This window comes from Nuphar pumila, chromosome 2, assembly GCF_984573655.1.
Source record: "Nuphar pumila chromosome 2, dmNupPumi1.hap1.1, whole genome shotgun sequence".
Taxonomy (NCBI): domain Eukaryota; kingdom Viridiplantae; phylum Streptophyta; class Magnoliopsida; order Nymphaeales; family Nymphaeaceae; genus Nuphar; species Nuphar pumila.
The window spans coordinates 71,095,505-71,117,997 of record NC_143250.1 but is presented as its reverse complement, the minus strand read 5'-3'; the positions used below and the strand labels follow the sequence as shown (position 1 = coordinate 71,117,997).

Genomic DNA, 22,493 nt, shown 5'->3' with positions numbered 1-22,493 from the left:
ACATATTTCTAGATAACATGTTCTAGTGGCTTTATATATTTATATATATATATATATAAAGTCTCCTTTCCTGTTTTTGTTCCCTAACACATTTCTGGTTTTTGTCTCCCTTCTGGATAATTTTGCTCTACACACTAGTTGCCCCTTGTTCAAATGTTATGAATGATAAAATAACCAAGGCACTTGGAAATACATAAAGTTACCGTTCGTTTAGGCCTTTAGGATGTAAAATGTACCTTCAAAAATATCTCAAAATGTCAAACTATTTATAAGATTACTAGTGTACCCTAATCCAACAAAATATCATTCTTGGAATCATTTATTTAAAAATATAATTCTCAAAAAATCTCCATGAAGAAAACTTAAGATTCTTTTTTTTGGATAATCGAGGAAGACCACCTCACTCACTCACAAGTTCATTGGTACTTGCCCACAAGGGAGTACACCCAGCTTTGGCCACACAGCAAGGGATGCATACCTATGGGTTTTGAACTCGTGATGCCCCCTCAGCTTGGTGATGTTACCAAGTCGCCTCTACCAGATGAATGGAGCCCTTTTGGACATTAAAATTTGTTTAGTTTTAGAAAGAATCTCAAGAAAATATCAATAATATAAAAATAATAGAAATATAAAATTATAAAATATTAGAAATTTGTGTTCATCACATTAATATCAGGATAAAAGCATGACATTTTTAAAAGAAATTTGAAGATGTGTTTTTTAGAATGTATTGGCTTTTGAAATATCACGATAAGATAACAATATTATCAACATTGGAAACAATGGTGTAGCTGGCCCTTTGGCTGAAACCAACTGTAAATTTGAGTTGCAAGTGAATTGATTCAAGGATTTTTTGTCTTTGATAAAAATAGAGTGTTATTTTAAAGGATACTTTGGAATTTAACAATTGTAGGTTTTAAAAGATTAAGAGCTCATTAGTTTCACGAGATGAGAAGGTGTCTTCCATATGTGAGAGAGAGAGAGAGAGACCCATTGGGAAACTCTTGTGCCCCCACCACATGGACCCCAATGTGTTCCCTTCCACAATTTTTAAACTATAATTGGTAGTAATCCAATTGAATAAGAGTTAGATATTGACTTGAAATCTTCTCCCAGCACCATGTTTTCAGTGATCCTCTCATTTTCATTTAATTAATTATTAAGATCGTGAGTTTAACATAAATATATTAAAATGGAATGGAAATAGAACCTTGTTCCATATATTAAATTTATGGATGCAAGAAAACTTTTTTGGCACTCACCTGTTTTGATGGACAGCCTGGATGCAAGCAAAAGCAAATTGCTTCACTCTATTCTCGACAATAGCATGGTTTGGTGGAAGGTCACTAAATCCAAAGATATTCATAATATTTCCTGTTTATAACAAAAAATTATTAGAGATAAAAGCTTGAGTTTTATCAGCAACATGTATGAATAGATGTATTATTCAGAGGATCGTTTTAGGGGAAGATATTGATACAGTTACATAATGCAAATCAGATGAAAATAAAAAGGACTCATTCACATTCAATGGTTACTTAATACTGCCAGTACAACCATAATAGTCAGATCTTATTTCATCCAAGATGAAGCAAACACATATCTGAGGGCACTAAGAAATTTGACTAAATGATGCCATTGGTTTTTGGCATGAAAGCAGTGTAATGAGGAAAACGTGCTTTCCAAAAATGTCCAAAAGGAATTCTGCCATTGGAAGTTTTAACTTACATTCTAATGGAATTTTTATCATAAAAGCTAACTTTTTCAAAGTGTTCACAACATGCACATGCACGCCTACAGCCCTCCCCCCACACACACATGGCATGCAAGTGCCCATACATGCACACAAACACACCCGCAACATGCAAGTACACACCAACACATGTGCACAGTTGAAGAGAGGTTGCAGCTAGGGAGTCGTCAGACAACTGAATTCTTATCTTGCTACTAAAACAAACGGGAGAGAGAGCATTAGTGAGATATTGGAAATTGACAAGGATTGGGCAGCATGGGCAGACCAGTACCAACATTCGAGAAAAAAGGCCAATTTAAAGATCCACTCCCCAGAAACTCTATCATCGCCTTCCCCCACTCTTGAGCCCCATTCATTTCATAATCCTTCTAGACAACCCTATGAAAGATTAATAACCATCTATGTCACATAGGTGTGGGTGCGGATGCGACGATGCGACACTTTAAAAAAACTTGGGTGCAGGGGTGCGGGGAGGATATATATATATATATTAACAGTTTTAAGTTAACACCGTGTATTTGTGTGCATTTATGTATTTATATACATAATATAGATAAAAATGGACTTGATTAGGGTTAACTGAATCTACTTTTGGATAGAAATGGACCTCAGTGTGGTTGACTTCACCTAACACAAAGGAAACTGTCGAGTGTGGTGCCATGTTAGAAGAGTCTGTGTGACATAGATAACCATGAAAGGCAGAAAAGAGAAGTCATGGAACTGATGAAAAGTGCATTCACTATGCCTACTTCAGCGATTTCGGGAAGGATCGGATAGGACAGGTCATTCATGTTGGTCTTGGTTATTCTTTTCTTGTTGGATAGGATGGGATAGCTGGCTTTCTACTAAAGCATATTCACAAATAGATGAAGTGAATAAAGGATCTATTCTCGGAAGGCTCTAGGCAGAATAGGATAGAAAGGATGGGGGAAAAAAGGAACTTGTTTTTGAAGAAAGGGAAAACAAACCACACACACACACACACACACACACACACACACACGGACAACATACAAAGACACCAACAAACACAGACACAGACACCCATCCATGCAAATGTGCACACGCACATACACCCAAAAACATGTACAGACACAAGGACAAACAGATAGACACAGCTTCAGTCATAGATTGCATGAGCTAGTCTCTACATAAAACTAACTTTGGAAACAACAAGAAATCATGGCATGAGTTTCATAAGTCCAAAACTTAGCAACCTGAGAAGCAGTCAGATGTGAAAGTTACAGCTCACTGTTGGCATGTCTTTTTTATGGAGTTCCTGAAGGTCATTCGTACAACTTTAGTGCAGAAAAGCAAGACTCAAGCTATTTGAGGAAGTTTAAAGTTTTTGATTATAGGTTTTTTTGCTCCTGCTCTTTCCACTACTATGCAGTTACATTGACATTGGAGTCTGTTATTTTTTGGAGCTGAATCCCAGAAATGCTTGATTTTTAAAGCCTAAGATAATGTTTGGATGACACCCAAAACCAGGGTGAAAACCTGGTTTTGGGTGTCAAACCAGGTTTTACCGAAATAATCAGGTTTGGTGGCGGTTTGGGTGCCACCAAACCAGGTTTTGGGTAAAACTTGGTTTGGGCAAAAACTGGGTTTTCAACCCACTTTTGCAAAAGAGGCATCCCACCTCTCTCTCTCTCTCTCTCTCTCTCTCTCTCTCTCTCTCTCTCTCTCTCTCTCTCTCTCTCTCTTGCTCGCCACCTTCCTTGCTATCTACCCACCACCACCTCTACCCCAGCCGGTCACCAGTAAGAAAATGGACAGCTGGTACCAGCGAGGGTGATACCAGCCGGCCATTTTCTGGCCAACTACCGGCCAGCCATCCTTTTTTCTCTTTATGTTTTTCAGGTTTTTTGGGTTGACCAGCCATTTCCCGAATGGTGACTGGCCATTTTCGAGCCAGCCAGTCATTCCCGCTTTTTTTTCATTTTTTCATAGTTAATGGCTGGTCCGGCCATTTTCCGGCGAGCCACCAGCCAGGAAATGGCCGGGCCGATGTCACCCAGCAAGGGCGACACTGACCCAACCACTTCCCAGCTGGTGGCTTCCAGAAAATGGCCAGCCCTCGTTTTTTTTTTCTTTTTTCTTTTAGGTTGTTTTTGATAAAAACCTGGTTTGGTTTTTGGCCACCCAAACAGGTTATTTAACCTGGTTTGCCAAAAACCAGGTTTTGCCTCTGTCATCCAAAAAGGGTCTAACAACCAAAAAAGATAAAGTGCCCATATTCAGCACGTCATGACCAGCACGCTAAGACTAAGAGTTATTACTCTTTATGCTAAGATGGATAGTCTCATATGAATAGGCCTCAAACCCTCAAAGGCAGGCAAGTCACCAGTGTCCCTAACAATAAAGAAATACCACTATGGCATCACATTTGGATTATAACCCAGCAAGAACTCACTGCACTTTTTCCTTTGCTGGAATAGAATCACCTATGATTAGAGGCAGGCAATGGGCCAGGCCTAGGCCTTAAAATTTGGCCTTGGCTCAGCTTGAACCGGGCCTTTGGCCCGGCCAGGCCCGAAAGCAGGCCGACTCGGGCCAGCCAGGCCCCAGCATGAATATATATATATATATATATATATATATATATATATATATATATATATATATATATATATATATATATATATATATATATAATGTGTGTGTGTGTGTGCAACTTTTATGTACATATATAAATAATATATATATATATGGGCCAGCCCGATTAGGCCCACGGACCTAATGGGCAAGGCATGGGCTGGGGGTTAAATAATGGACCTGGCCTGAACCGAGCTTTGACAGGGTCGACCAGGTCAATGGCCCCATCAGCCTGGACCATTAGCGGTCCGGGCCAGTCTGGCCCATTGCCCACCCCTTACTTTGACAGCCAACTAACAAGCAACTGATTTTATTTGATGACAAAAAAGTTGTTCTACTTTTTAGTTTATCAAAATCCATCTTAAATTATGATGTTCAAACCTACAAAAATTCAAAATAAATTGGATGTAGTTTATCTAAACGCTAAATCACAATTGATTAAGCCATACCTCTAACTAGAACTTCTTCATGCAAACTGGATAATATTTAGACAACAGAAGTTATGCAGGCCATTTCCAGTTGCTATGTGCTGGGTATCAACTGTAACGACCCCAACTCATACCCCTTGAAAATGCAGAATTTTTTTTTTAATTCAGTGCAGAAAACTTCCCAGAGACCCGAGGTTCTCACAGTTCCAATTCCAATTGGATAGCCAAACACCATAATAGAACTTACACTTATCACACATACCAAACCAAACCATTATTCATTTATTTGAAATAAAGAATGTTTAAGCAATAATTGCAAGAAACATATCAGAGTTATTTAAATGACATAAAAGTAAATAACGAAAAACTGAGTCACGATGTCCCTCTATAAACCGTCTAACAAGAATGTGACACTCGTAACCCTCTCAGAAACCAGTCGCTTCATTGGCCACATGCGGCTGCGAAAAACCATAGAAGTAGGGTGTCTGAACCGAAATCCTGAGCACATGTACTTCTAATGAAACAAGTTAGCTAAAAAATACAAATAAAATTTCATGCAATAATTTAGAGGAATGCAATAATTTAGAGGAATGCAATAATGACAATTACATAATTCAATTTAAGCATTCATGCAAAAGGGAACAATTTTTAAGCATAAAGAATCATTTAAGCAAGAGCAGATATCACAATTTAAGTAAGCAAGACATTAGAGATTAAACATCATGCATCCACCAACATGTAACAATTAAGGGAACAGATAACATATGCATGTTCTAATGCATAACAGAAATATGCATGATTTATGTGCAATGCATGAATATTTTATTATCTTTCCTTAAGGTTTTTCTTTTCCATATGCATGTATTATTAAATGCATACAATTTAAGTTCATCTTTTTAATTACTGTTGCCCGCGGATACACCAAACAGGTAAAATCTCCGAGGTCAAGTTAGGTTCTCAAGGTAGCTTAACACACAATTTGTATTTTATTACTGGGTTTCAAACTTAGCCCTTAACCGATATCAAGAAACAGAACCATCAATCGAAACATTAGAAAACAGCATCTAATGTCGGAAACACCTGAAACATCAGCATCCACAAATGTCATTTTTCTTGGTATATCAAAACAAAACTGTGTCTACACACCACCCCCAAGCAAAGTGACGGACTCTCCCTAAAATCGTGGCCAGGAGAAGAACCTCAATATCGGGTTCAGTGTCAAACAACGCACACGAAGTTTTTGTATCCTCACGGTTTTCCCCAAACCGCAACCTCCAAGATTCCCACACTAAAGAAGGGACATCAAGGAAACATAAATTACATTGTTTTTTACTTTCTTTTTATCTTGTTATTAATATCTCTTTTACATTTGCAAATTAACATGCAAAATTAATAACATAAGTTTGCAAATCAACATGCAACCATAAACTCGCAAATCAGCATCTGCAGCTCTTCACGGTCTACCACCCATGGAAACAATAGAACAGCGCAATTAAAATCATAATATAAATATGATTTTTGAGATGCATTAAAACAATTAAAGAAAGAACAATCAAAGCTCAAGGCTCTCCAGGCCTGTGATGATTCATTTAGACCATCGATGTATCATACGCAAAAACCATAACAACTTGCAATAATGCTTCCAAATGCATATTTATATGTCAATGTAACCATGTGCATGATATGTCACTTTCATATGCATGTGTTCATCATTCATGTGCATGTGCCTTTACAAAATCATTTCACATACATGCATTCACTCATGAATCATCTCAATTGGGACAAGTGAACAGCTCATGCATTTATGTACATGCGAAACACGCATCAATGCATGTATGCACATGCATTTGAAACAAACTTCATATAGTATGATGCTTAAGCATGTCACATCAAGTCGAAGCATATAAATAATTTCAAATCTTGACATGTCTCGAGAACCAAAATACATGCACCCCACACATTCTGAAAAGTTATATGCACATTCAAAAATGCAAATATGTTTCATGTGTATGCCACAAAAATATTCATAAGCATATCTTTGTTCAATTTGGATGCATACTCAAGTCAAATGCATACTTTTATTCATGAACCAGTTCCAATTCAAATAAGTGAACACGCACGCCATGAGGTACGTGCCAAAATACATCAATTTCATGTATGCACATGCATATGCAAGCAACCTTGCACCTATGTCACATGGGTACGGGTGCGGGTGCGGGGATTCGGCACTTCCAAAAAAACCCGGGTGCGGGGGTGCGGCAGGGGCAAAAATGTGTGTCTGTATATATATATATATAATCCACTACTCAATATGTTCAAATTCAATTAGAACTATAGTTTTCTATAAAAAAATGTACATGAACAAACAACATATTTCACGATGTCTGGTGTGAATGTTACCATCACGGTATAATCATCTGGAAAAACCAATATACAGTAAAGCATAGCACAGTACCATAGTGTATCTAAGAAAATAAGTTGTACAGGGATTGAATATGCAACACCCTTGGACCCACGTGTGCCAAAAATACCTACAAATTCCCTATGTTATAGAATATCCATAAACATGCATAGATTTCCCTTCTAATAATTAGGGGTGTGATCAGTTACAATCTATATTGCAAATCACAACATATGTTTTAATACTTAAAAAGATAACTCCTCGACATTTCATGTTCATCACATTTTAGGTAGCATAAAATCTCATACTATCTCGACCAATATAACTCCTACTTGCATCCAAATGTACAACACCATTCATTACACAGTTATGATGGGATAAGAACTAAGCAAGTGAGAACAACTAATAAAACATATCCTTTGTTGTAATGCAGGTGTTGCAGACAGATTTTTGACCATGGATAAAAATGCAAACCCGCACTCATACACAACTATACTTTGAGATACAAAAGAGAACAGTGATTAGTTGAGGCAAATCGCAAACATTTTTTCAATTTTAATTTAGGATAACTAAATCGCATATTTCTATTCATGGATTTCATACAAGAAGAAAAAAACGTTTTGTTGCCAGTACTCAGTCCGTGATTTCAATCTTAAGTTTTTTTTTGGGTCCATAGCAGCCGAAATCCCCAAATATGCTGATTTGGGGTTTACGACAACCCTTAAAGCTCCTCTTTTGATTTGGGGTTCAAAGCAACCGAAACCCCTAAATCTGCCGATTTGGGGTTTTCGGCAGCCATTAAAACCCCTCTTTTTTTCTTTCAAAATCCTTTATATTTGGGGTGTGTTACAACCCATTGCAAACTTGAAACAAAATACACCCACAACAATCGTAGTAAACCCTACCTGTGAATCGCGAATTCCCGATTTCTTTCTGATTCCCTCTTTCGGCTACCGTAAATTCAAAGGAGTCCCCTCGCCATCATGCTCGTGTGAGCCGTGTGCCTTTTCAGCAAATGGTGTGAGAAAGAAAGGAAAACGAGAGGGAGAGAAGTAGGGGAAGGAAGATAACGAGTGAGAGAGACAGGTAACGAGTAAGAGAGGAAAAGGATGGGGGGTTTAGAAGAGTGCGTAAGAGAGGGGTGAAACAAAAGGGAGATAGGGGTCGTGGGGGATCGTGGGGAGTGGGGGTTGGTTACCCCAGCACTCCAGCGGCTGCGCAACACCCCCTCCCTTTTCATAGGGTAAAAAATTTTAAAAAAAAATCCAAAAAAAATGGACCAAAATGACCCTGGGTGCGGTGAACGGACCCAGGGTCGGGTTGACCGCACCCGCGTCGAGTCACGTCGACGCATGTGCGGCACCCTGCTAGCCGAATCCCTGTTACATAGCCTTGCACTAATGTCTTAATCAAGCATAGCGTGTCGATTCTAAGCACAAGAGAAATATCATTCTTTCCTTGATTCACCTCTAGCAAAACATGCATACAAGTATATAAGCATACGAGTGCAACAACAATAAACTTTCATGATCCATGTTTTCAATACATGCACATGTCCATACATTCACATGCATTGAAAGAAAAACTAAATCTTTAACACATGGAAACCAGGGGATAACATGAACACTTTTCATATGAGAATCTGTATATAGCCATATGCAATTTGCTGAGTCAATGAACTTGAAAACAATTTTGCAAACCTAATCATCACCTAAGCATTGATCTTAACTATGCCTACAAAAAATCAATTTTATAAGCATCGATCAAGTCATTCACACTATATCCAGCATGAACCCAATTCAAGAACAGAAAACACAGATTAAGGTATATATATACAAGCATAAATCTTGATCATAACAAACAGAAATAAATCTCGATCATAACCCAATATGAGTCCGTTTTTGTATAAAAACCCCATACACAGAATTTTTATGTGTAAAGAACCGAAAACACCCATATAAAAGAGGATCTATGGATCCTCATCCATGTAATCTAGAGTGAACACATAGAATCACTCTTTAACCATGGATTTGCACTAAATATTGCAAGGAAATCGAATCGGTATTCGATTTTTCACATGATTCAAAAGAAAGAGCCCGTACCTTAGAGTCTGATGCTTGGAGGGAAAAGCACAGGGATGTCGATGGTGAGGAACGGCTCAATCAGGGGTCGTCGAAGGTGTCTGTCGAACATAGGGAGAAAATCACAACAGGGAAAAGACTAAAAGAAAGGAAGAGAGAAGAACAGAGAGGTTGCGTGTGCGGGTTCGGTCACCAGGCGAGCCCGGACCTGCTATCCAACCCCACCACTGGGTTTTGAACTTGCAACGCCCCAGAACAAGGTGACGAGCACCCACTGCTCCTGCCGGACTAACAGAGCCCCCATTTGCCGTTACAGAGAGGAACATGTGTCGCCGCAGCCACTGTTGTGCATTGTTCCGCAGTTGTACGCATCAAGTGCACGCAACAACAAGTACCGTAGCGGCGCGAACCATGTGTCGCAGCGACGCACAGGGTGCCGCAGCTGTAGCGCACCGCGTGCCACGAGGATCAATCAAAAACTATGGTCCCCCCCATTGGCTTCACCGAAAAAAAAAGGAAATCAGGCAGGAGTATCGCACCTGCCTGTTGGTCGGGACAGAGGGGAAAAGGTCGGCAGGGGAGGGCCATCTGCCACATGCCGCCCCCGACGGTCACAGGAAAGGTGGCAAGGGCGGCAGGGGTGCCGTCGGCCACCTGTCGACCCTCGGCAAGCCCCAAATGGAAAAAGGGGAAAGGGGGAAGGCACGGCAGGGGCCTCCGACCTCCTGTCGGCCTCCCAACGAACACAGAAAGAGGGAAAAAGAGAGACACGACAGGTGGCCGCCGCCCCCCTGCCGACCTCCTGGCAATACAGAGAGAGCACAGAGGGAGAGAGGAAAGAGACACTGCATACCTGGAAGGGGGGTGCCATCGTCGACCGGCGTCGCACGTAGGAAGCGAGGAACGAGAGAGGAGGCGACATCGATGTTGGGCTCCCCTGCGAGGTCGCCGGTAACGGCGATCGAAAAAGAAGGCGGTGGCGGTGGGGCTTTCTGGAAACCGCAACGAGAGAGAGAGAGAGAGGGAGATGTCGGGAGGAGAGGAGGAGGCGATGTGAGTCCTCCCTCCCCTCTGCGTTGCTCTTAAAGGGCTCGGGGGGTGCGATTCGGGAAACCCTCGAAGGGTTTCCCTTTTCAGGCGAAGGGAAAAGGGGAAAGCGGCGGGGGGGAGGAAGAGGGTTTTAAAAACCCTCGCCCCCCCCCCTGCGTCGAGTGTTATAACCCTAAAGGGGTTATCGGGTCTAGGTCAGGCCCGAGTCCGGCCCGGATCCGAAAAAGATTTTTTTTTTAAATGTAGGTTTTACATCAACAAGGGCAGCCTTTACCGCTCATTTCTCTCAGATACTTTAGTGACTAAGAAATTCCATAGGATAAGACTTGGATCCATCTAAATGTTCCACAATATCTGCACTTTTAACAAAATGGGTTCTTTGACATTCCCTCAGGAAAAAACCAGGACAAGATTAAAGAAGAAAGACAAAAGCCATGTATAAAAACAAAAAGCTCAAATAATAGCAAAAATACAAGTAGAAAAAATATACAGGCTAAAGAAAAATAGCATGCACATAACAACAGGAACAAAGTTGACCAGTTGCATACTCCACCCCTTACCTTCTTTTGTAGAAAAGCTCTATGCTATCTCTTTTGAATGATAAATATTTTATCTTTTCCTTTAATTTTCCCTCGTTAATTGTATCTAGTTCTTTTAACAGCTAAAAAGAACAAATGCAATGAAAATTGGTGTAGGAAGAGAAAATCAAGGACATAATAGCAAGAGAGAGAGACCCCATGGCTGCAAATAGTGGTTTCCCTCTATAATCACGCAATAGAGAACATGATCAACTTTTAATATTAGTAGATTTCGCTATAAAAAGAATAACAAGCACTGGAAAAAAATGTAAATATAGGTACGGTTACAGAAATCACATTACATGAAGCAACACTTCTAATACTATGAAGACAACTGGTAGACCATATCATGCAGTGATAAATATGTGCAACATATACAGCCATGCATGAAAGCAACGCATCAAAAGTGTAGGTTCATACAAAGCACATATATTTGTGTGTTTCTGCACCTTTGTACATTGTGCTTGCACAGTGCACACACGATTTATGCAAATTTATTAACCAATACATGCCTTGCCTGAGGCATCCATGCATGCACGGAGGCACCTTCATTCAATTACTACTAATGAGAATACTTTTTCACTAAAAATACTTTACTAATCAGCTAGAATTGACACAAAGGAAAAAACAAAGAAAAATAAGCAAAGACTAAAAAAATCATGAGCTGCACTTGTTAAATGATACAAGGAGAGTATAGAAATGTAAACAATGAACAAGAACCTAGTCAAAATTTCTGTGGAAGCTAACATCATACCGCTATTGTCAACAAAATGGCGCAGTAAGCGGCAGGCTTCCACTAGAAGATTAAAGTCTCCAACATCACGTGCATTGAAGAAGAAAAGCAATTGAAGAAGAAAATTTGAGTCAGGTTTGAAACAATGCCTGCTAGAAGAAACTTGTCAGAAAAAAAGTACAGCCAATGCACTCCAATACAACATAATTTACAGATTTAGAAAAAAGAGAGGCACACAGTACGATCCCAACACCAAATTCATTGTCTAGATGTAGAGTATACAAAAGAAGAAAAACAGACCTGTCCACCTTCTGGCAATGCTCCCCAAATTGAGAGTAGAATTTTTCTCGGACCTTTAAGCGTGCTACCTTGACAGCCTTCCTCCCTCTGAACCATTTCTGAATAGGATACAATAATTGAAATTTACCAGAGTATCAGTTATAAATAACAATATATGTGACTTGGCATAAGGCCCTGAGGTCGCCTTTGCTTGGATCTTAATGCAGCTACCAAGAAAAGTAGTCACACGTTACAACAATTTCAAGGGTGAGAAGCAGTTACCAAGAGCTATAATGGTGAAAAACAAAGAGAAAAGGAAAACAAAAGTACATTTACACTATTCATCTCATCCCTGTGAATCAGCATCTCTCAAGTTCCCATCCCCAAGAACCAATCTAATGCAGGTCTCTTATGTCACATCACATCATCAAGTAGCTGTAGTTTGACAGATGAAGCATGGACTCTAGTATGAAATACATAAACATGGATGATGACTGTAAATTTCAACATAATCAAGTGCTCATTGTGACTACCAACATTTACATACATTCACCATCAATCAAGTTTGAGTATGCTGTCAATGTCTAGACTCTAGATGCATAGGGATAGCTGCTTTCATTTGTTCTCCTGTTCACGCTTAGGTCTAAGTGCTTTATTATTTGTCCTTCATGAGTTGCTCTTTATATTTGGTAAAGTTTAAGCGTGACTGTCAAAGTGTAGACACATTGTACAATCGCTTTCATTTGTTCTTTTGGTCATGCATAGGCCTAAGTGCATTCTTTTTTTCTTCATGGTTTTCTCATTGTATGTCTTACAAGTAGTTAGGTATATTGCTTTTGACCTTTTATTTTTGTCTTTGCAAACAACCACATCATCTTCATGGTGAATTCAATCATCCGAGTATTCAGACTAAAAACTGAACGAGGAAAAACACTAAAACCTATAATATTATTCACCGTGGTGGCAGGGTATATTCTAATTAATCCAAAAAAAAAAAAACTATCAACACCCAAAAGTTAGAGAAAACAAAGGGTGTCAACCACTTGCAATTTAATAACATGCATTGTCATTTTTCCAATCCCCAGAAATTCACTATCACTCAAATTTACTTATCCCAGTTTCAGAGACAAAGACGAGCGATGGGAACCAATCCATACCTGAATCTTCACTGCAGAAAGTGTCTGATGCCGAAACCCTAGACGTCGCTTCCTCTCGAGCCTCGCTTGCTCGAGAAGCTTCTGCCTGTCCCTCTCCTTCGAGCTGCGTCCTCCTAGGTCGACCCTCTTCCGAGTCGACGAATCGCCCGTGAAGAACATCCTCGATAACCAAAATCCTCACAAACTCATCAACGCCAAAGGAGAAAAGGATCAACCTTTTCGCACCGATTCAACGAACATCCCAAAACGGAATCGGGAAATTGACGAACAAACTAGAAGTAAACACGAAGGAGCCAAAGTGAGGCCCAGGAAGATAGAACCCGATGCCCTAGAAGCCCAAAATTCTCCGTTAATAGCAAGAATTAGCTTCAATCACAACCAAGAAAGACCATAAATCGCCACAAATCGGTCAAAAGGGGCAAAAATTAGGGATTGCAGAGATTAAATTAGGGTTCGGAGAAGGAAAATATTAAAAGCTCGAAGGAGAGCAATTGAGAGTGGTGACTCGGGCATCCGAGGGGTGTTTATAGCCGTCGCAGTTGGGGGGGGGTCACGTCCTACCGCGATGTTTGCGTTAAGGTGGTGGTTTTCTCACTAAATTAAATGACATATTTACCCCTACATTATCTGCAAAACCTTCTTGGCTAACTTAGCGAGGGTGTTTTTAGGAAGAAAAGTTTTCCGGGCAAAATGGGGTCGAACTCGATCCGTGTCCTGGTTTAAAATGTTCGGGTTAGCAATTTCTGACACTACCCGCCAACCCGCTTCTTATCCGGGATCGGGTTTGGCTTAAACTGGTTCGTGTCGTAAATGGGTCGACCCGCCTAACCCGTTTATTAAACGGGTCGGGTTCGTGTTAGGGGTATGCCAACCCGCCAACCCGTTTAATAAACGAGTTAGGCAGGTGGGTCAACCCGTTTACCCAAACCTGACCCGCCAACCCGCCCACCCACCAACCCGCCAACCCGTAAACTTTTCAATGTAAAACCCTAAACCCGACCCGCCAACCTGTTTACCCGACCCATTTATTAAACGGGTTAACCATGTTGTGTCGGGTTACCCGTTTAATAAATGGGCCGGGTTCGTGTTTGTCACAGCCGACCCGTTTACTAAATGGGTCGGGTTCGTGTTAAGGTACGCTGACCTGCCAACCCGACCTGATTGCCACCCCTAGTTCGCACACTTTGAATTGGGTTTTTGGTTCTTGAGGCCCTATCCGTTTGCTAGGCCCGATTGTAGGCCTTGTCTGCAACTTGGGTCCCATCTGATTGACTGATCCTAACTTTGTTGGAATTGGGTCAGCACCGGATGGGTCCCGTCAGACTCAGTACAGTGCACCTGGGTCCAGTTTTTCTTTACGGCTAGGGCTGAGAAACGAGATGAGCTGATCATAGCTCGGCTCTATTTAACTTATAAAATTTGCTTGGCAAGTCAAACAGGAAGAATAAGAAATCAGCTCGGGTCGGCCCCGTATAGGCTCATTAAAAAGTAATCGGTATAATTTAAAAATGTTCTACGTCACAAGATTATTGTGCTTGGTTTGAAAGCCACAGATTTTAAGTTCAAATTCTGTGTTTTATGTGCTTTAAAACAACCTAGTCATGAGCCGGAGCTTGACTCAGTCACTACAAGGACGAGACAAGCTTGAACACCTCAAGCTCGGCTGGTTCCGCTTGTTTTACCACCCAAAGTTTCCCATTTTGATTCCAAATTTACAGACAATTTTTCTGTTTTTTCAATATTCTGTTGTTGGTAGGTTGCTATCAAATCTGTACACAAATTAGTTCATCTAATTGTGGGAAGAAGTTTGAGTGATTGGTTGGAAGGATGAAGTTATTAATTGTGACTTAATTTGATGAACTAACACATGCCTAATATAAAACCGATGGACAACTTCGAGAAGTTGCAAGTTTGATGCAGCAAGTACAGTCATGACCGAGGTGTCTCGGGTTTGAATCCCACATCCATTATCTTCCATCTGGGCCATCAATAAAGTGCTTTAATACTTAAGCATGTACTCAATATTCTAATCCTCAACTTTGTACTCAAGATGATTTGAGCAAAGGGTTTACCTACAAATTAACCATATGCTTGATTCTTCTAATATTAGTAGAGATTTTTCAAATATACAAGTACAATATGAGATTATCTCAATTACAAACTGAGTTCTATGGTTGATCTTGTTACACTCTTTCGACAACCACTGGCAATTCAAATGGTTTCAAGTCACGTTGGGGCCGAATCAAACCTAATGGTGAAGGTGTTGAGTCATTGGCCAAAGCTAGTCCATGATTGCTGGGTTAAAACCAACCTCCTATGAGAGAGCTAATACATGTCCAAATGGATTTAAGCATCTAACACAGTCGAACGTGATATGTGTTTTTTGTTTCTTTTGATTTAGCATGGTGAAATGATGCATGAGCGAATGGATACATATCTGTGTCCATATCCTTCATTGGATCATTTGAAATTTATATTATTTTGATATTTTATTATTTGGGTCATTGTTGTGGATATTGGATCTTAGTAATTGATTCATATCTCATTTTAGTAGTTTTGTAGAATTAGAAGATGTTTTCTTAATTGATGTTTATCATATATGGTATTTTAGGTTTGTTAAGATTAGGATTCTTTTCTTATAAATATAGGGAAGATGTCATTCTTTATAGGCAAGCTGAGGTTAGGCAGACCCCTACCTATTATACACCTATGCCGTTGGGTTTTGAACCTACATCTCAACCCAAGGTGATGTACACAAGCTGCTCATACTAGACAAGTAGAGGCCCAGTTGGATGATCAAAGGGAGTTTAGAGTTCATGAGGATAATGAAATCGATTAATTTTTTATTTATTTTATGTTTATGTTAATTTCTCACAATTTCTAGATAATCTCTTGGCATTGGAGCTGCACTTCGATCACATGTCTCATAGTTCGAGAAACGAGCGAAGAGAAGATACGAAGATTGATCAATATAGGATGATGAAAATATTTGATTCAATGTGATTGGACTTGGCGTTGTCGATGATGATACTCTGCCAACAAACTACCGAATTAAATCATAAACTGCCAGCACACCACCATTGTCGATGATCCCAGTTTCATATGCGACTTAGCACCCACCCTTAGACGCCAAGTCCTCCTCCTTCCCTTTTGGCCAGGGCTGCCCCCTGATCATAAGGAGAACCAACCTCAAGAAGTCAATGATGTGGCATCAACAATCATTGGTTTGCAACCGGTATTTAGGAGAGGGTGGTGTATGTTCGCCCCCGATGATTCACTGAATCCCACGTCTGTGTTCGGGGGGTCGAATGAGCGCCACATATTCATGCACATGGGTCTCGTATTCCGATGTAAGTTGACATAACTTTGCATCGGACTCTGGTGCTCTTGCAAAGACCTAATCACCCTTACTTGCTTTTCATGCGCTGAAACGACGGTTCGAGGAAATGACAAAAATATCCTTCATTCAAAAGTTGTCAAACGACGATTCGAGAAGCGGACAAAAAAGTCCTCCATCCAGAAAGTTTGATGTTAACTATTTAAAGTGGAGACGTTCCCTATTCATTAAACTCTTGCGCCATCTGTTGTAACAGTAGCTCCTATTATCAACACAAACTTTGCCTTCGTCTCCAGTCGAGTTTTCTGCCTTGTTTTTTACCCTGTTTTACAACACATTATTTCCTTCTCGTGCCTGCCTTGTGTTACAAAACATTCTCGTGTCTTCTCTTCATTTTTGTTGTCGTTAGGCATCATGGAAGAAAGCAATGATGCACAAACATTCCAACCAGTGCCATTCAGGCAGCGTGAGTAGCTTTTCATCTCATCATGCTATCGATGAAGAAGGCATGTCGTGTTGTGTGCCATTAAGGCATTGTTTGTTTATTGCAAGTAGATCTTCTCCTTACGATGGTTGGAAACTTATCGATATTTGTAAGACGCTGGGATCTGTTGACAAGAATGCTTGTTTACAAATGCTAGGAAGGGCCTCTACCCCATTAGGTATCCTACATTGTATGTCAAACCCCTGTATTAGTAACATACTCTCGTTTTTTTTAGACACATTTTTGTTAGTTAATATCGATTTGTTTGCTATTATGCTCAATTTCTTCCTTATCGATTTGTAATTTATTGTGCGATATATTTATCCACCTTTTAGACAGTATGGTTTTGTATTGTCGAGTTGTTAGTTTTTATGCTGAACTACCGTATGGATTTTCAATATCTTACAAATCGATTAGTATATCGATGTATTCGATATAATATGTTTTGTAATATGTATTTGTAAGATATTTGTACACAGACTTTGAAAACATGTGCGTGCATAAACACATTGTTACACGCATTGGGGGGTTTATTTTTGCCTGCATATCGCTGCTCTCTCAGCGACTTCTATTGAACTCGCGTTATAGCCTCGTGGATATAATGAGAGCGTTATTGTCAACACACATGTACGACATGAGTATTCTATTGGCATGGTAAGCGATAACTCAATGCTCATTATAAGCAAACATCAAATCGCATACTGTCATTCATTAAATCGTTGCTTTGACTTACTTAACCTTATCGATATCCGTTGTTACATGCATCCTGATTAAATCGTAGTAAACGTATGTGCTTGCTAACGCAAATTGATATATTGGTTACAAAACATTCCACTATCATCTTTTTTTTTTTAGGCATTATGGAAGAAAACAATGATGCACAAACAATCCAACCAGTGCCATTAAGGCGGCGTGAGTAGTTTTCCATCTCATGATGCTATCGAGGAAGAAGGCATGTCGTGTTGTGTGTCATTAAGGCATTGTTTGTTTATTGCAGATACATCTTCTCCTTACGATGGTTGGAAACTTATCGATATTTGTAAGACACTGGGACCTGTTGACAAGAATGCTTGTTTACAAATGCTAGGAAGGGCCTCTACCCCATTAGGTATCCTACATTCACTCATTATATGCATTGTATGTCAAACCTCTGTATTAGTAACAGACTCCCGTTTTTATGAGACACATTTTTGGTAGTTAATATCGATTTGTTTGCTATTTTGTTGCAAACACAAATTGATATATTGCTTAAAACATTGTTGAGCTTATCATCAAGTTGTAATGAAGATGATGTAGCTCAATCAATGGAAAGATATGGAGAATTGAATATCTATACTAATGACGCAACTGAAGAATTGAACATCTTCACTAACGATGCACATGAAAAGAATGGTGCAGGCATTAGACCCACTATTGACTTGAATGTTCCAGTAGAAGAAATGCAATTCAATAGTGAGGTAGACTATAATTATTCCAGTTTAAGCACAGGTAATGTACATGGAAGTACACTTGACTTGAATGTTCCAACAGAAGAAATGCAAGTCAATAATGAGGTAGATTTTGATGTCAGTACACACAATAAAAGCGTAGGAACTGGGAATTCACATGGAATTACACTTGACTCTGTTCCCGTAGAAGGAATGCAGTTTAATAATGATGAAGCTGCATATAAATTTTACAATGATTATGCCTTAAAAGTTGGCTTCAGTGTTAGAAGGTTTTCTTGGTCAAAAAATGCAAAGGGTGTCTTGGTTAGAAAGACATATATTTGTTCCAAGCAAGGTTGAAATAGCTAATAGCGTCGGCATTGCACCAAGGAAGACATACAATTTATTTACCCGCATAGATGGTGGTCGCAAAAATGTGTCATTCACACCTTTGGATCTAAGAAACCACTTGAGAAGGAAGAGGACAAATAACATGAAGAACGGAGAAATATGTTCTTTGGTTCATTACTTACAGAATAAATCAAGCAATGAACATGGTTTCTTTAGTGCAATGCAAGTGGACGAAGATGGATATGCTGTAAATATGTTTTGGGCAGATTCAAAGACAAGAATATATTATGAATGCTTCAATGATGTGCTTGTGTTTGATACCACAGTAAAGATTAATACTGAACAGTGGTCATTTGCGCAGTTTGTCGGAGTGAACCATTACGCACAGAGTTGTATATTAGGCGGTGCGTTTTTGTATGACCAGACCAAGCAAAGCTTTGAGTTGTTGTTCAGAGTATTTACACAGGCAATGAATGGGAAGCATCCTGAAACTGTACTTACATATGGTGATCACGCAATTGCGGGTGCAATGCTTCAGGTGTGGCCAGATGCACATCATCGTCTATGTTTGTGGCATATCTTTCAAAATGCAGCAAAGAACATAGGACACGTATTTAATCTGAATAGAGGGTTTGACAAAAAGTTTACAAGGTGTGTACTTCATAGCGTAGACGAGGTCACCTTTAAGTCAGATTGGGAGCAAATGATTAAGACATACGACCTTATTGACTGTCTGTGGTTACAAAATTTATATGCAGAAAAGAGAAGTGGGCATTGGCATATGGAAGACAATACTTTTGTGCAGGTATAATAAGCACACAAAGAGCTGAATTTATGCATGCCACGTTGAAGAAAATCTTGTATTCATGTTTAACAATATTTTTTTTTCATGAAACAATATGAATTATTTGTAAACGGTCTACGAAAGATTGAGATTAAACAAGACGTGAAATGCTTCAATACACGACCTCTAACTTTTGGCATGAAGATATTGAGGCGACCTGCAGCTCTATATACACTAACTGTATTTGAATGGATCAAGAAAGAGGTGTTACATGTCATGAATTGCAAAATAGAAGGACTCATGCAAAGCGATAATATGCACAAATACCATATTTTATGGCAAGGCGAAAAGCATCACGAAAGGCAAGAAGCACATGTCACGTACAATGTTGACAACATAAGAGTTGCATGTTCGTGCAAAATGTATGAATTCAAAGGTATTCTATGTTGTCATGCATTAAAGGCACTCAATCAAGAGAAGATACAAGAAATACCTGAGTCTTACGTAATGCGAAGATGGAAGAGACGCGTAAAGATTGAAATGCTCGTTATGGACAATGTGAGCAAATTTGGTGTTGACGAGAAGTGTCGCATAGCCTCTCGTTACCAACAACTGTGTAGGTCATTCATGCATGTTGCAGATTTGGCATCGAGAAGTGAAGAAGGCTATGTATGTGTGAGAAAAGCTGCAATGCAGTTACTTGAAAACGTGGAGTTAATTCACCTTAAGTCTGTTGCAGCGAATGAATACCAGCCAAAGATAATGAGAACGAATAACGTAGGTGAAGATCATGTTTCTCTTGACACTCCCGAGAAGTTGTGCCGAAGCGTAAACATTATCTTCAACAAGTCAGTAGTGAACGTTGTTGATTATGATGGACATATTCATGAAGCGAAGAGCATCAAAAGAAAACCTACCTCTGATCGCAGTCGTCGGAGGGCAAAGGGTGCACTAGAATTGGTTGGCAAGAAAAGGACTAAGAAACAACCAACCTGTAATAAAAAACAAACAAAGCCCTTCGAATGAACAGGTATGTAAGATATTATATTGCTTCTCATTACGTGAAGCTTGTCAATATCTAACTCGTGTAATGTCCAACATGCAGCAATACCCTACAGAAGTACCAACAAACGTTGAAACCTTCATTCCTCCCGACCAGATTTCCGGCAACGATCGCTTGAGTTTTACAAGTCTTTTGGTATGTAATCAATGTTGTGAGGAGGTATGTTTTTGTTATGAAACTTAATACAGTGTCTTATATTTTCTCTTTAATGACAGGCTCTGATGCATTCGACATATAGGTATGGGACGCAGGAATCCCGTGTGGGCTATTAATGTAGTTGTCATGCGTCTTTGCATGACTCGAAGTCAACAATGTCAGATTTGTTAAGAGTTTATAGTGATTTGTCATTGACGACTTGCGGTCCGTTGTTGGGTTTGCTTAAATCGAGAGATAGCGATTTGTGGCTTCCGGTGGAAGTCGATTCCTGACATCACTGAACGGTGATTTGTGGTTATCGTTGAATAGCGATTTGTGATATCGCAGCATAGTGATTTGAGGGTATTGTTTGAATGTCAAGCTAAGCGGGCTGAGAAAGGTTGTTCAAGTAAGTTTTTTTGTAGCATTGATAAAGGTTGCGATTCATTTTATGATCTGAGTAAGCTATCAGAAAGCAGGTGATAGCCTACTTAGATCATAAAATGAAGCGCAACCTTGATCAATGCCCCAAAAAACCTTACTTGAACAACGTTTCTCATCCCGCTTAGATTGACAGTTGAACAATACCCTCAAATCACTATGCTGCGATGTCATAAATCACTATTCAACGATAACCACAAATTGCCTTTCAGTGATGTCAGGAATCAACTTCCACAATTGGCTATGCAACGAATACGAAGTCTACTTACACAGCTCCAAGCGATAAGCACTAATCGAAGCTTTAACAGTGGAAGTGCAAGTATGAGTGGTACTCCACAATTTCTAACAATCGCGTTTTATACTACTATCGTTTGACAGCGCGATTCGGTGTTGACTAACACCGTTTACAAAGGTCGAGTATTACAACACAAATCGCTTTCCCGCGATACCCACAAATCGCCTTCCAGTGATGTCAGGAATCGACTTCCACAATTGGCTATGCAACGAATACGAAGTTTACTTACACAACTCCAAGTGATAAGCACTAATCAAAGCTTACACTTCTTCGGCGCCATGCCTGGACGAAGAGAGTTCAACCATGGAACAAAGAATGAATTCCGGTCAATTTACCGACGTTAGTTGGTAAAGCTATGACGTAGCGTCGATTCAACTTCTTCTCCAGCACCTCCTTTTGCCTTTTGAAATCATTATTGTTATCTTGTGAAAACATGTAGCCATATATTATAAATAAAAGGCTAATCAATGTCTCTTTTCTCTTCCTCACTTCATTTCTTAAGCGGTAAGTAAATCTCTTGATATGTTACAAGGGGAGCTTTGTTCGCTTTAACAGTGGAAGTGGAAGTATGAGTGGTACTCCACAATTTCTAACATTCGCGTTTTATACTATTATCGTTTGACAACGCGATTCAGTGTTGACTAACACCGTTTACAAAGGCTGAGTATTACAGCACAAATCGCTTTCCCGCAATACCCACAACTCGCTATGCACCGAATATGTAGTCGAATTGCAAAGTTCCAATTGATAACCATAAATTTTTTAGTTGTTGTATATTATTCATTGATCATGTTGGTTGAGCAGTAGATCTTTTGGGTCATAAATAGTCGCACAGGTACTAGACGGTGTGATTATTTTATACTTCGTGAACCAGCAACAATCAAACCGACGGTTCCGTCATAAACCTGAAGTTCCTCGCTCTCACATAGAAAATTGTGGGCGGTGAGGCAGACGAAGACAACTACACGACCAACAATGGCGAATCATGCGTATATTGTCTATACATCGTCTCTTTCATGCCGTTTTTTGTGATTTGTGTTGTGTACTATATAATTTAATTTCAATCACGTAATTTTAATGTCCTTATTCATTTCAGTAGAACATCCACCGACGAAGTT

At 39.7% G+C, this 22,493-nt stretch overlaps 1 protein-coding gene across 1 annotated transcript in view; it reads right to left on the bottom strand.

The window, feature by feature from the left end:
• LOC149845734 (E3 ubiquitin-protein ligase UPL6-like) overlaps positions 1 to 13,559 on the bottom strand; it is a 234,616-nt gene extending 221,057 nt beyond the window's left edge. The window contains exons 1-4 of the mRNA XM_089995960.1: positions 13,059 to 13,559; positions 11,923 to 12,020; positions 11,644 to 11,771; positions 1,263 to 1,374 (exon numbers count right to left, since the gene is read on the bottom strand). Of these exons, the coding sequence (XP_089852086.1) occupies positions 1,263 to 1,374; positions 11,644 to 11,771; positions 11,923 to 12,020; positions 13,059 to 13,217 (497 nt within the window). The 5' untranslated portion in view covers positions 13,218 to 13,559. The remainder of the gene's footprint in view (positions 1 to 1,262; positions 1,375 to 11,643; positions 11,772 to 11,922; positions 12,021 to 13,058) is intronic.
• Positions 13,560 to 22,493: the final 8,934 nt, after the last annotated feature.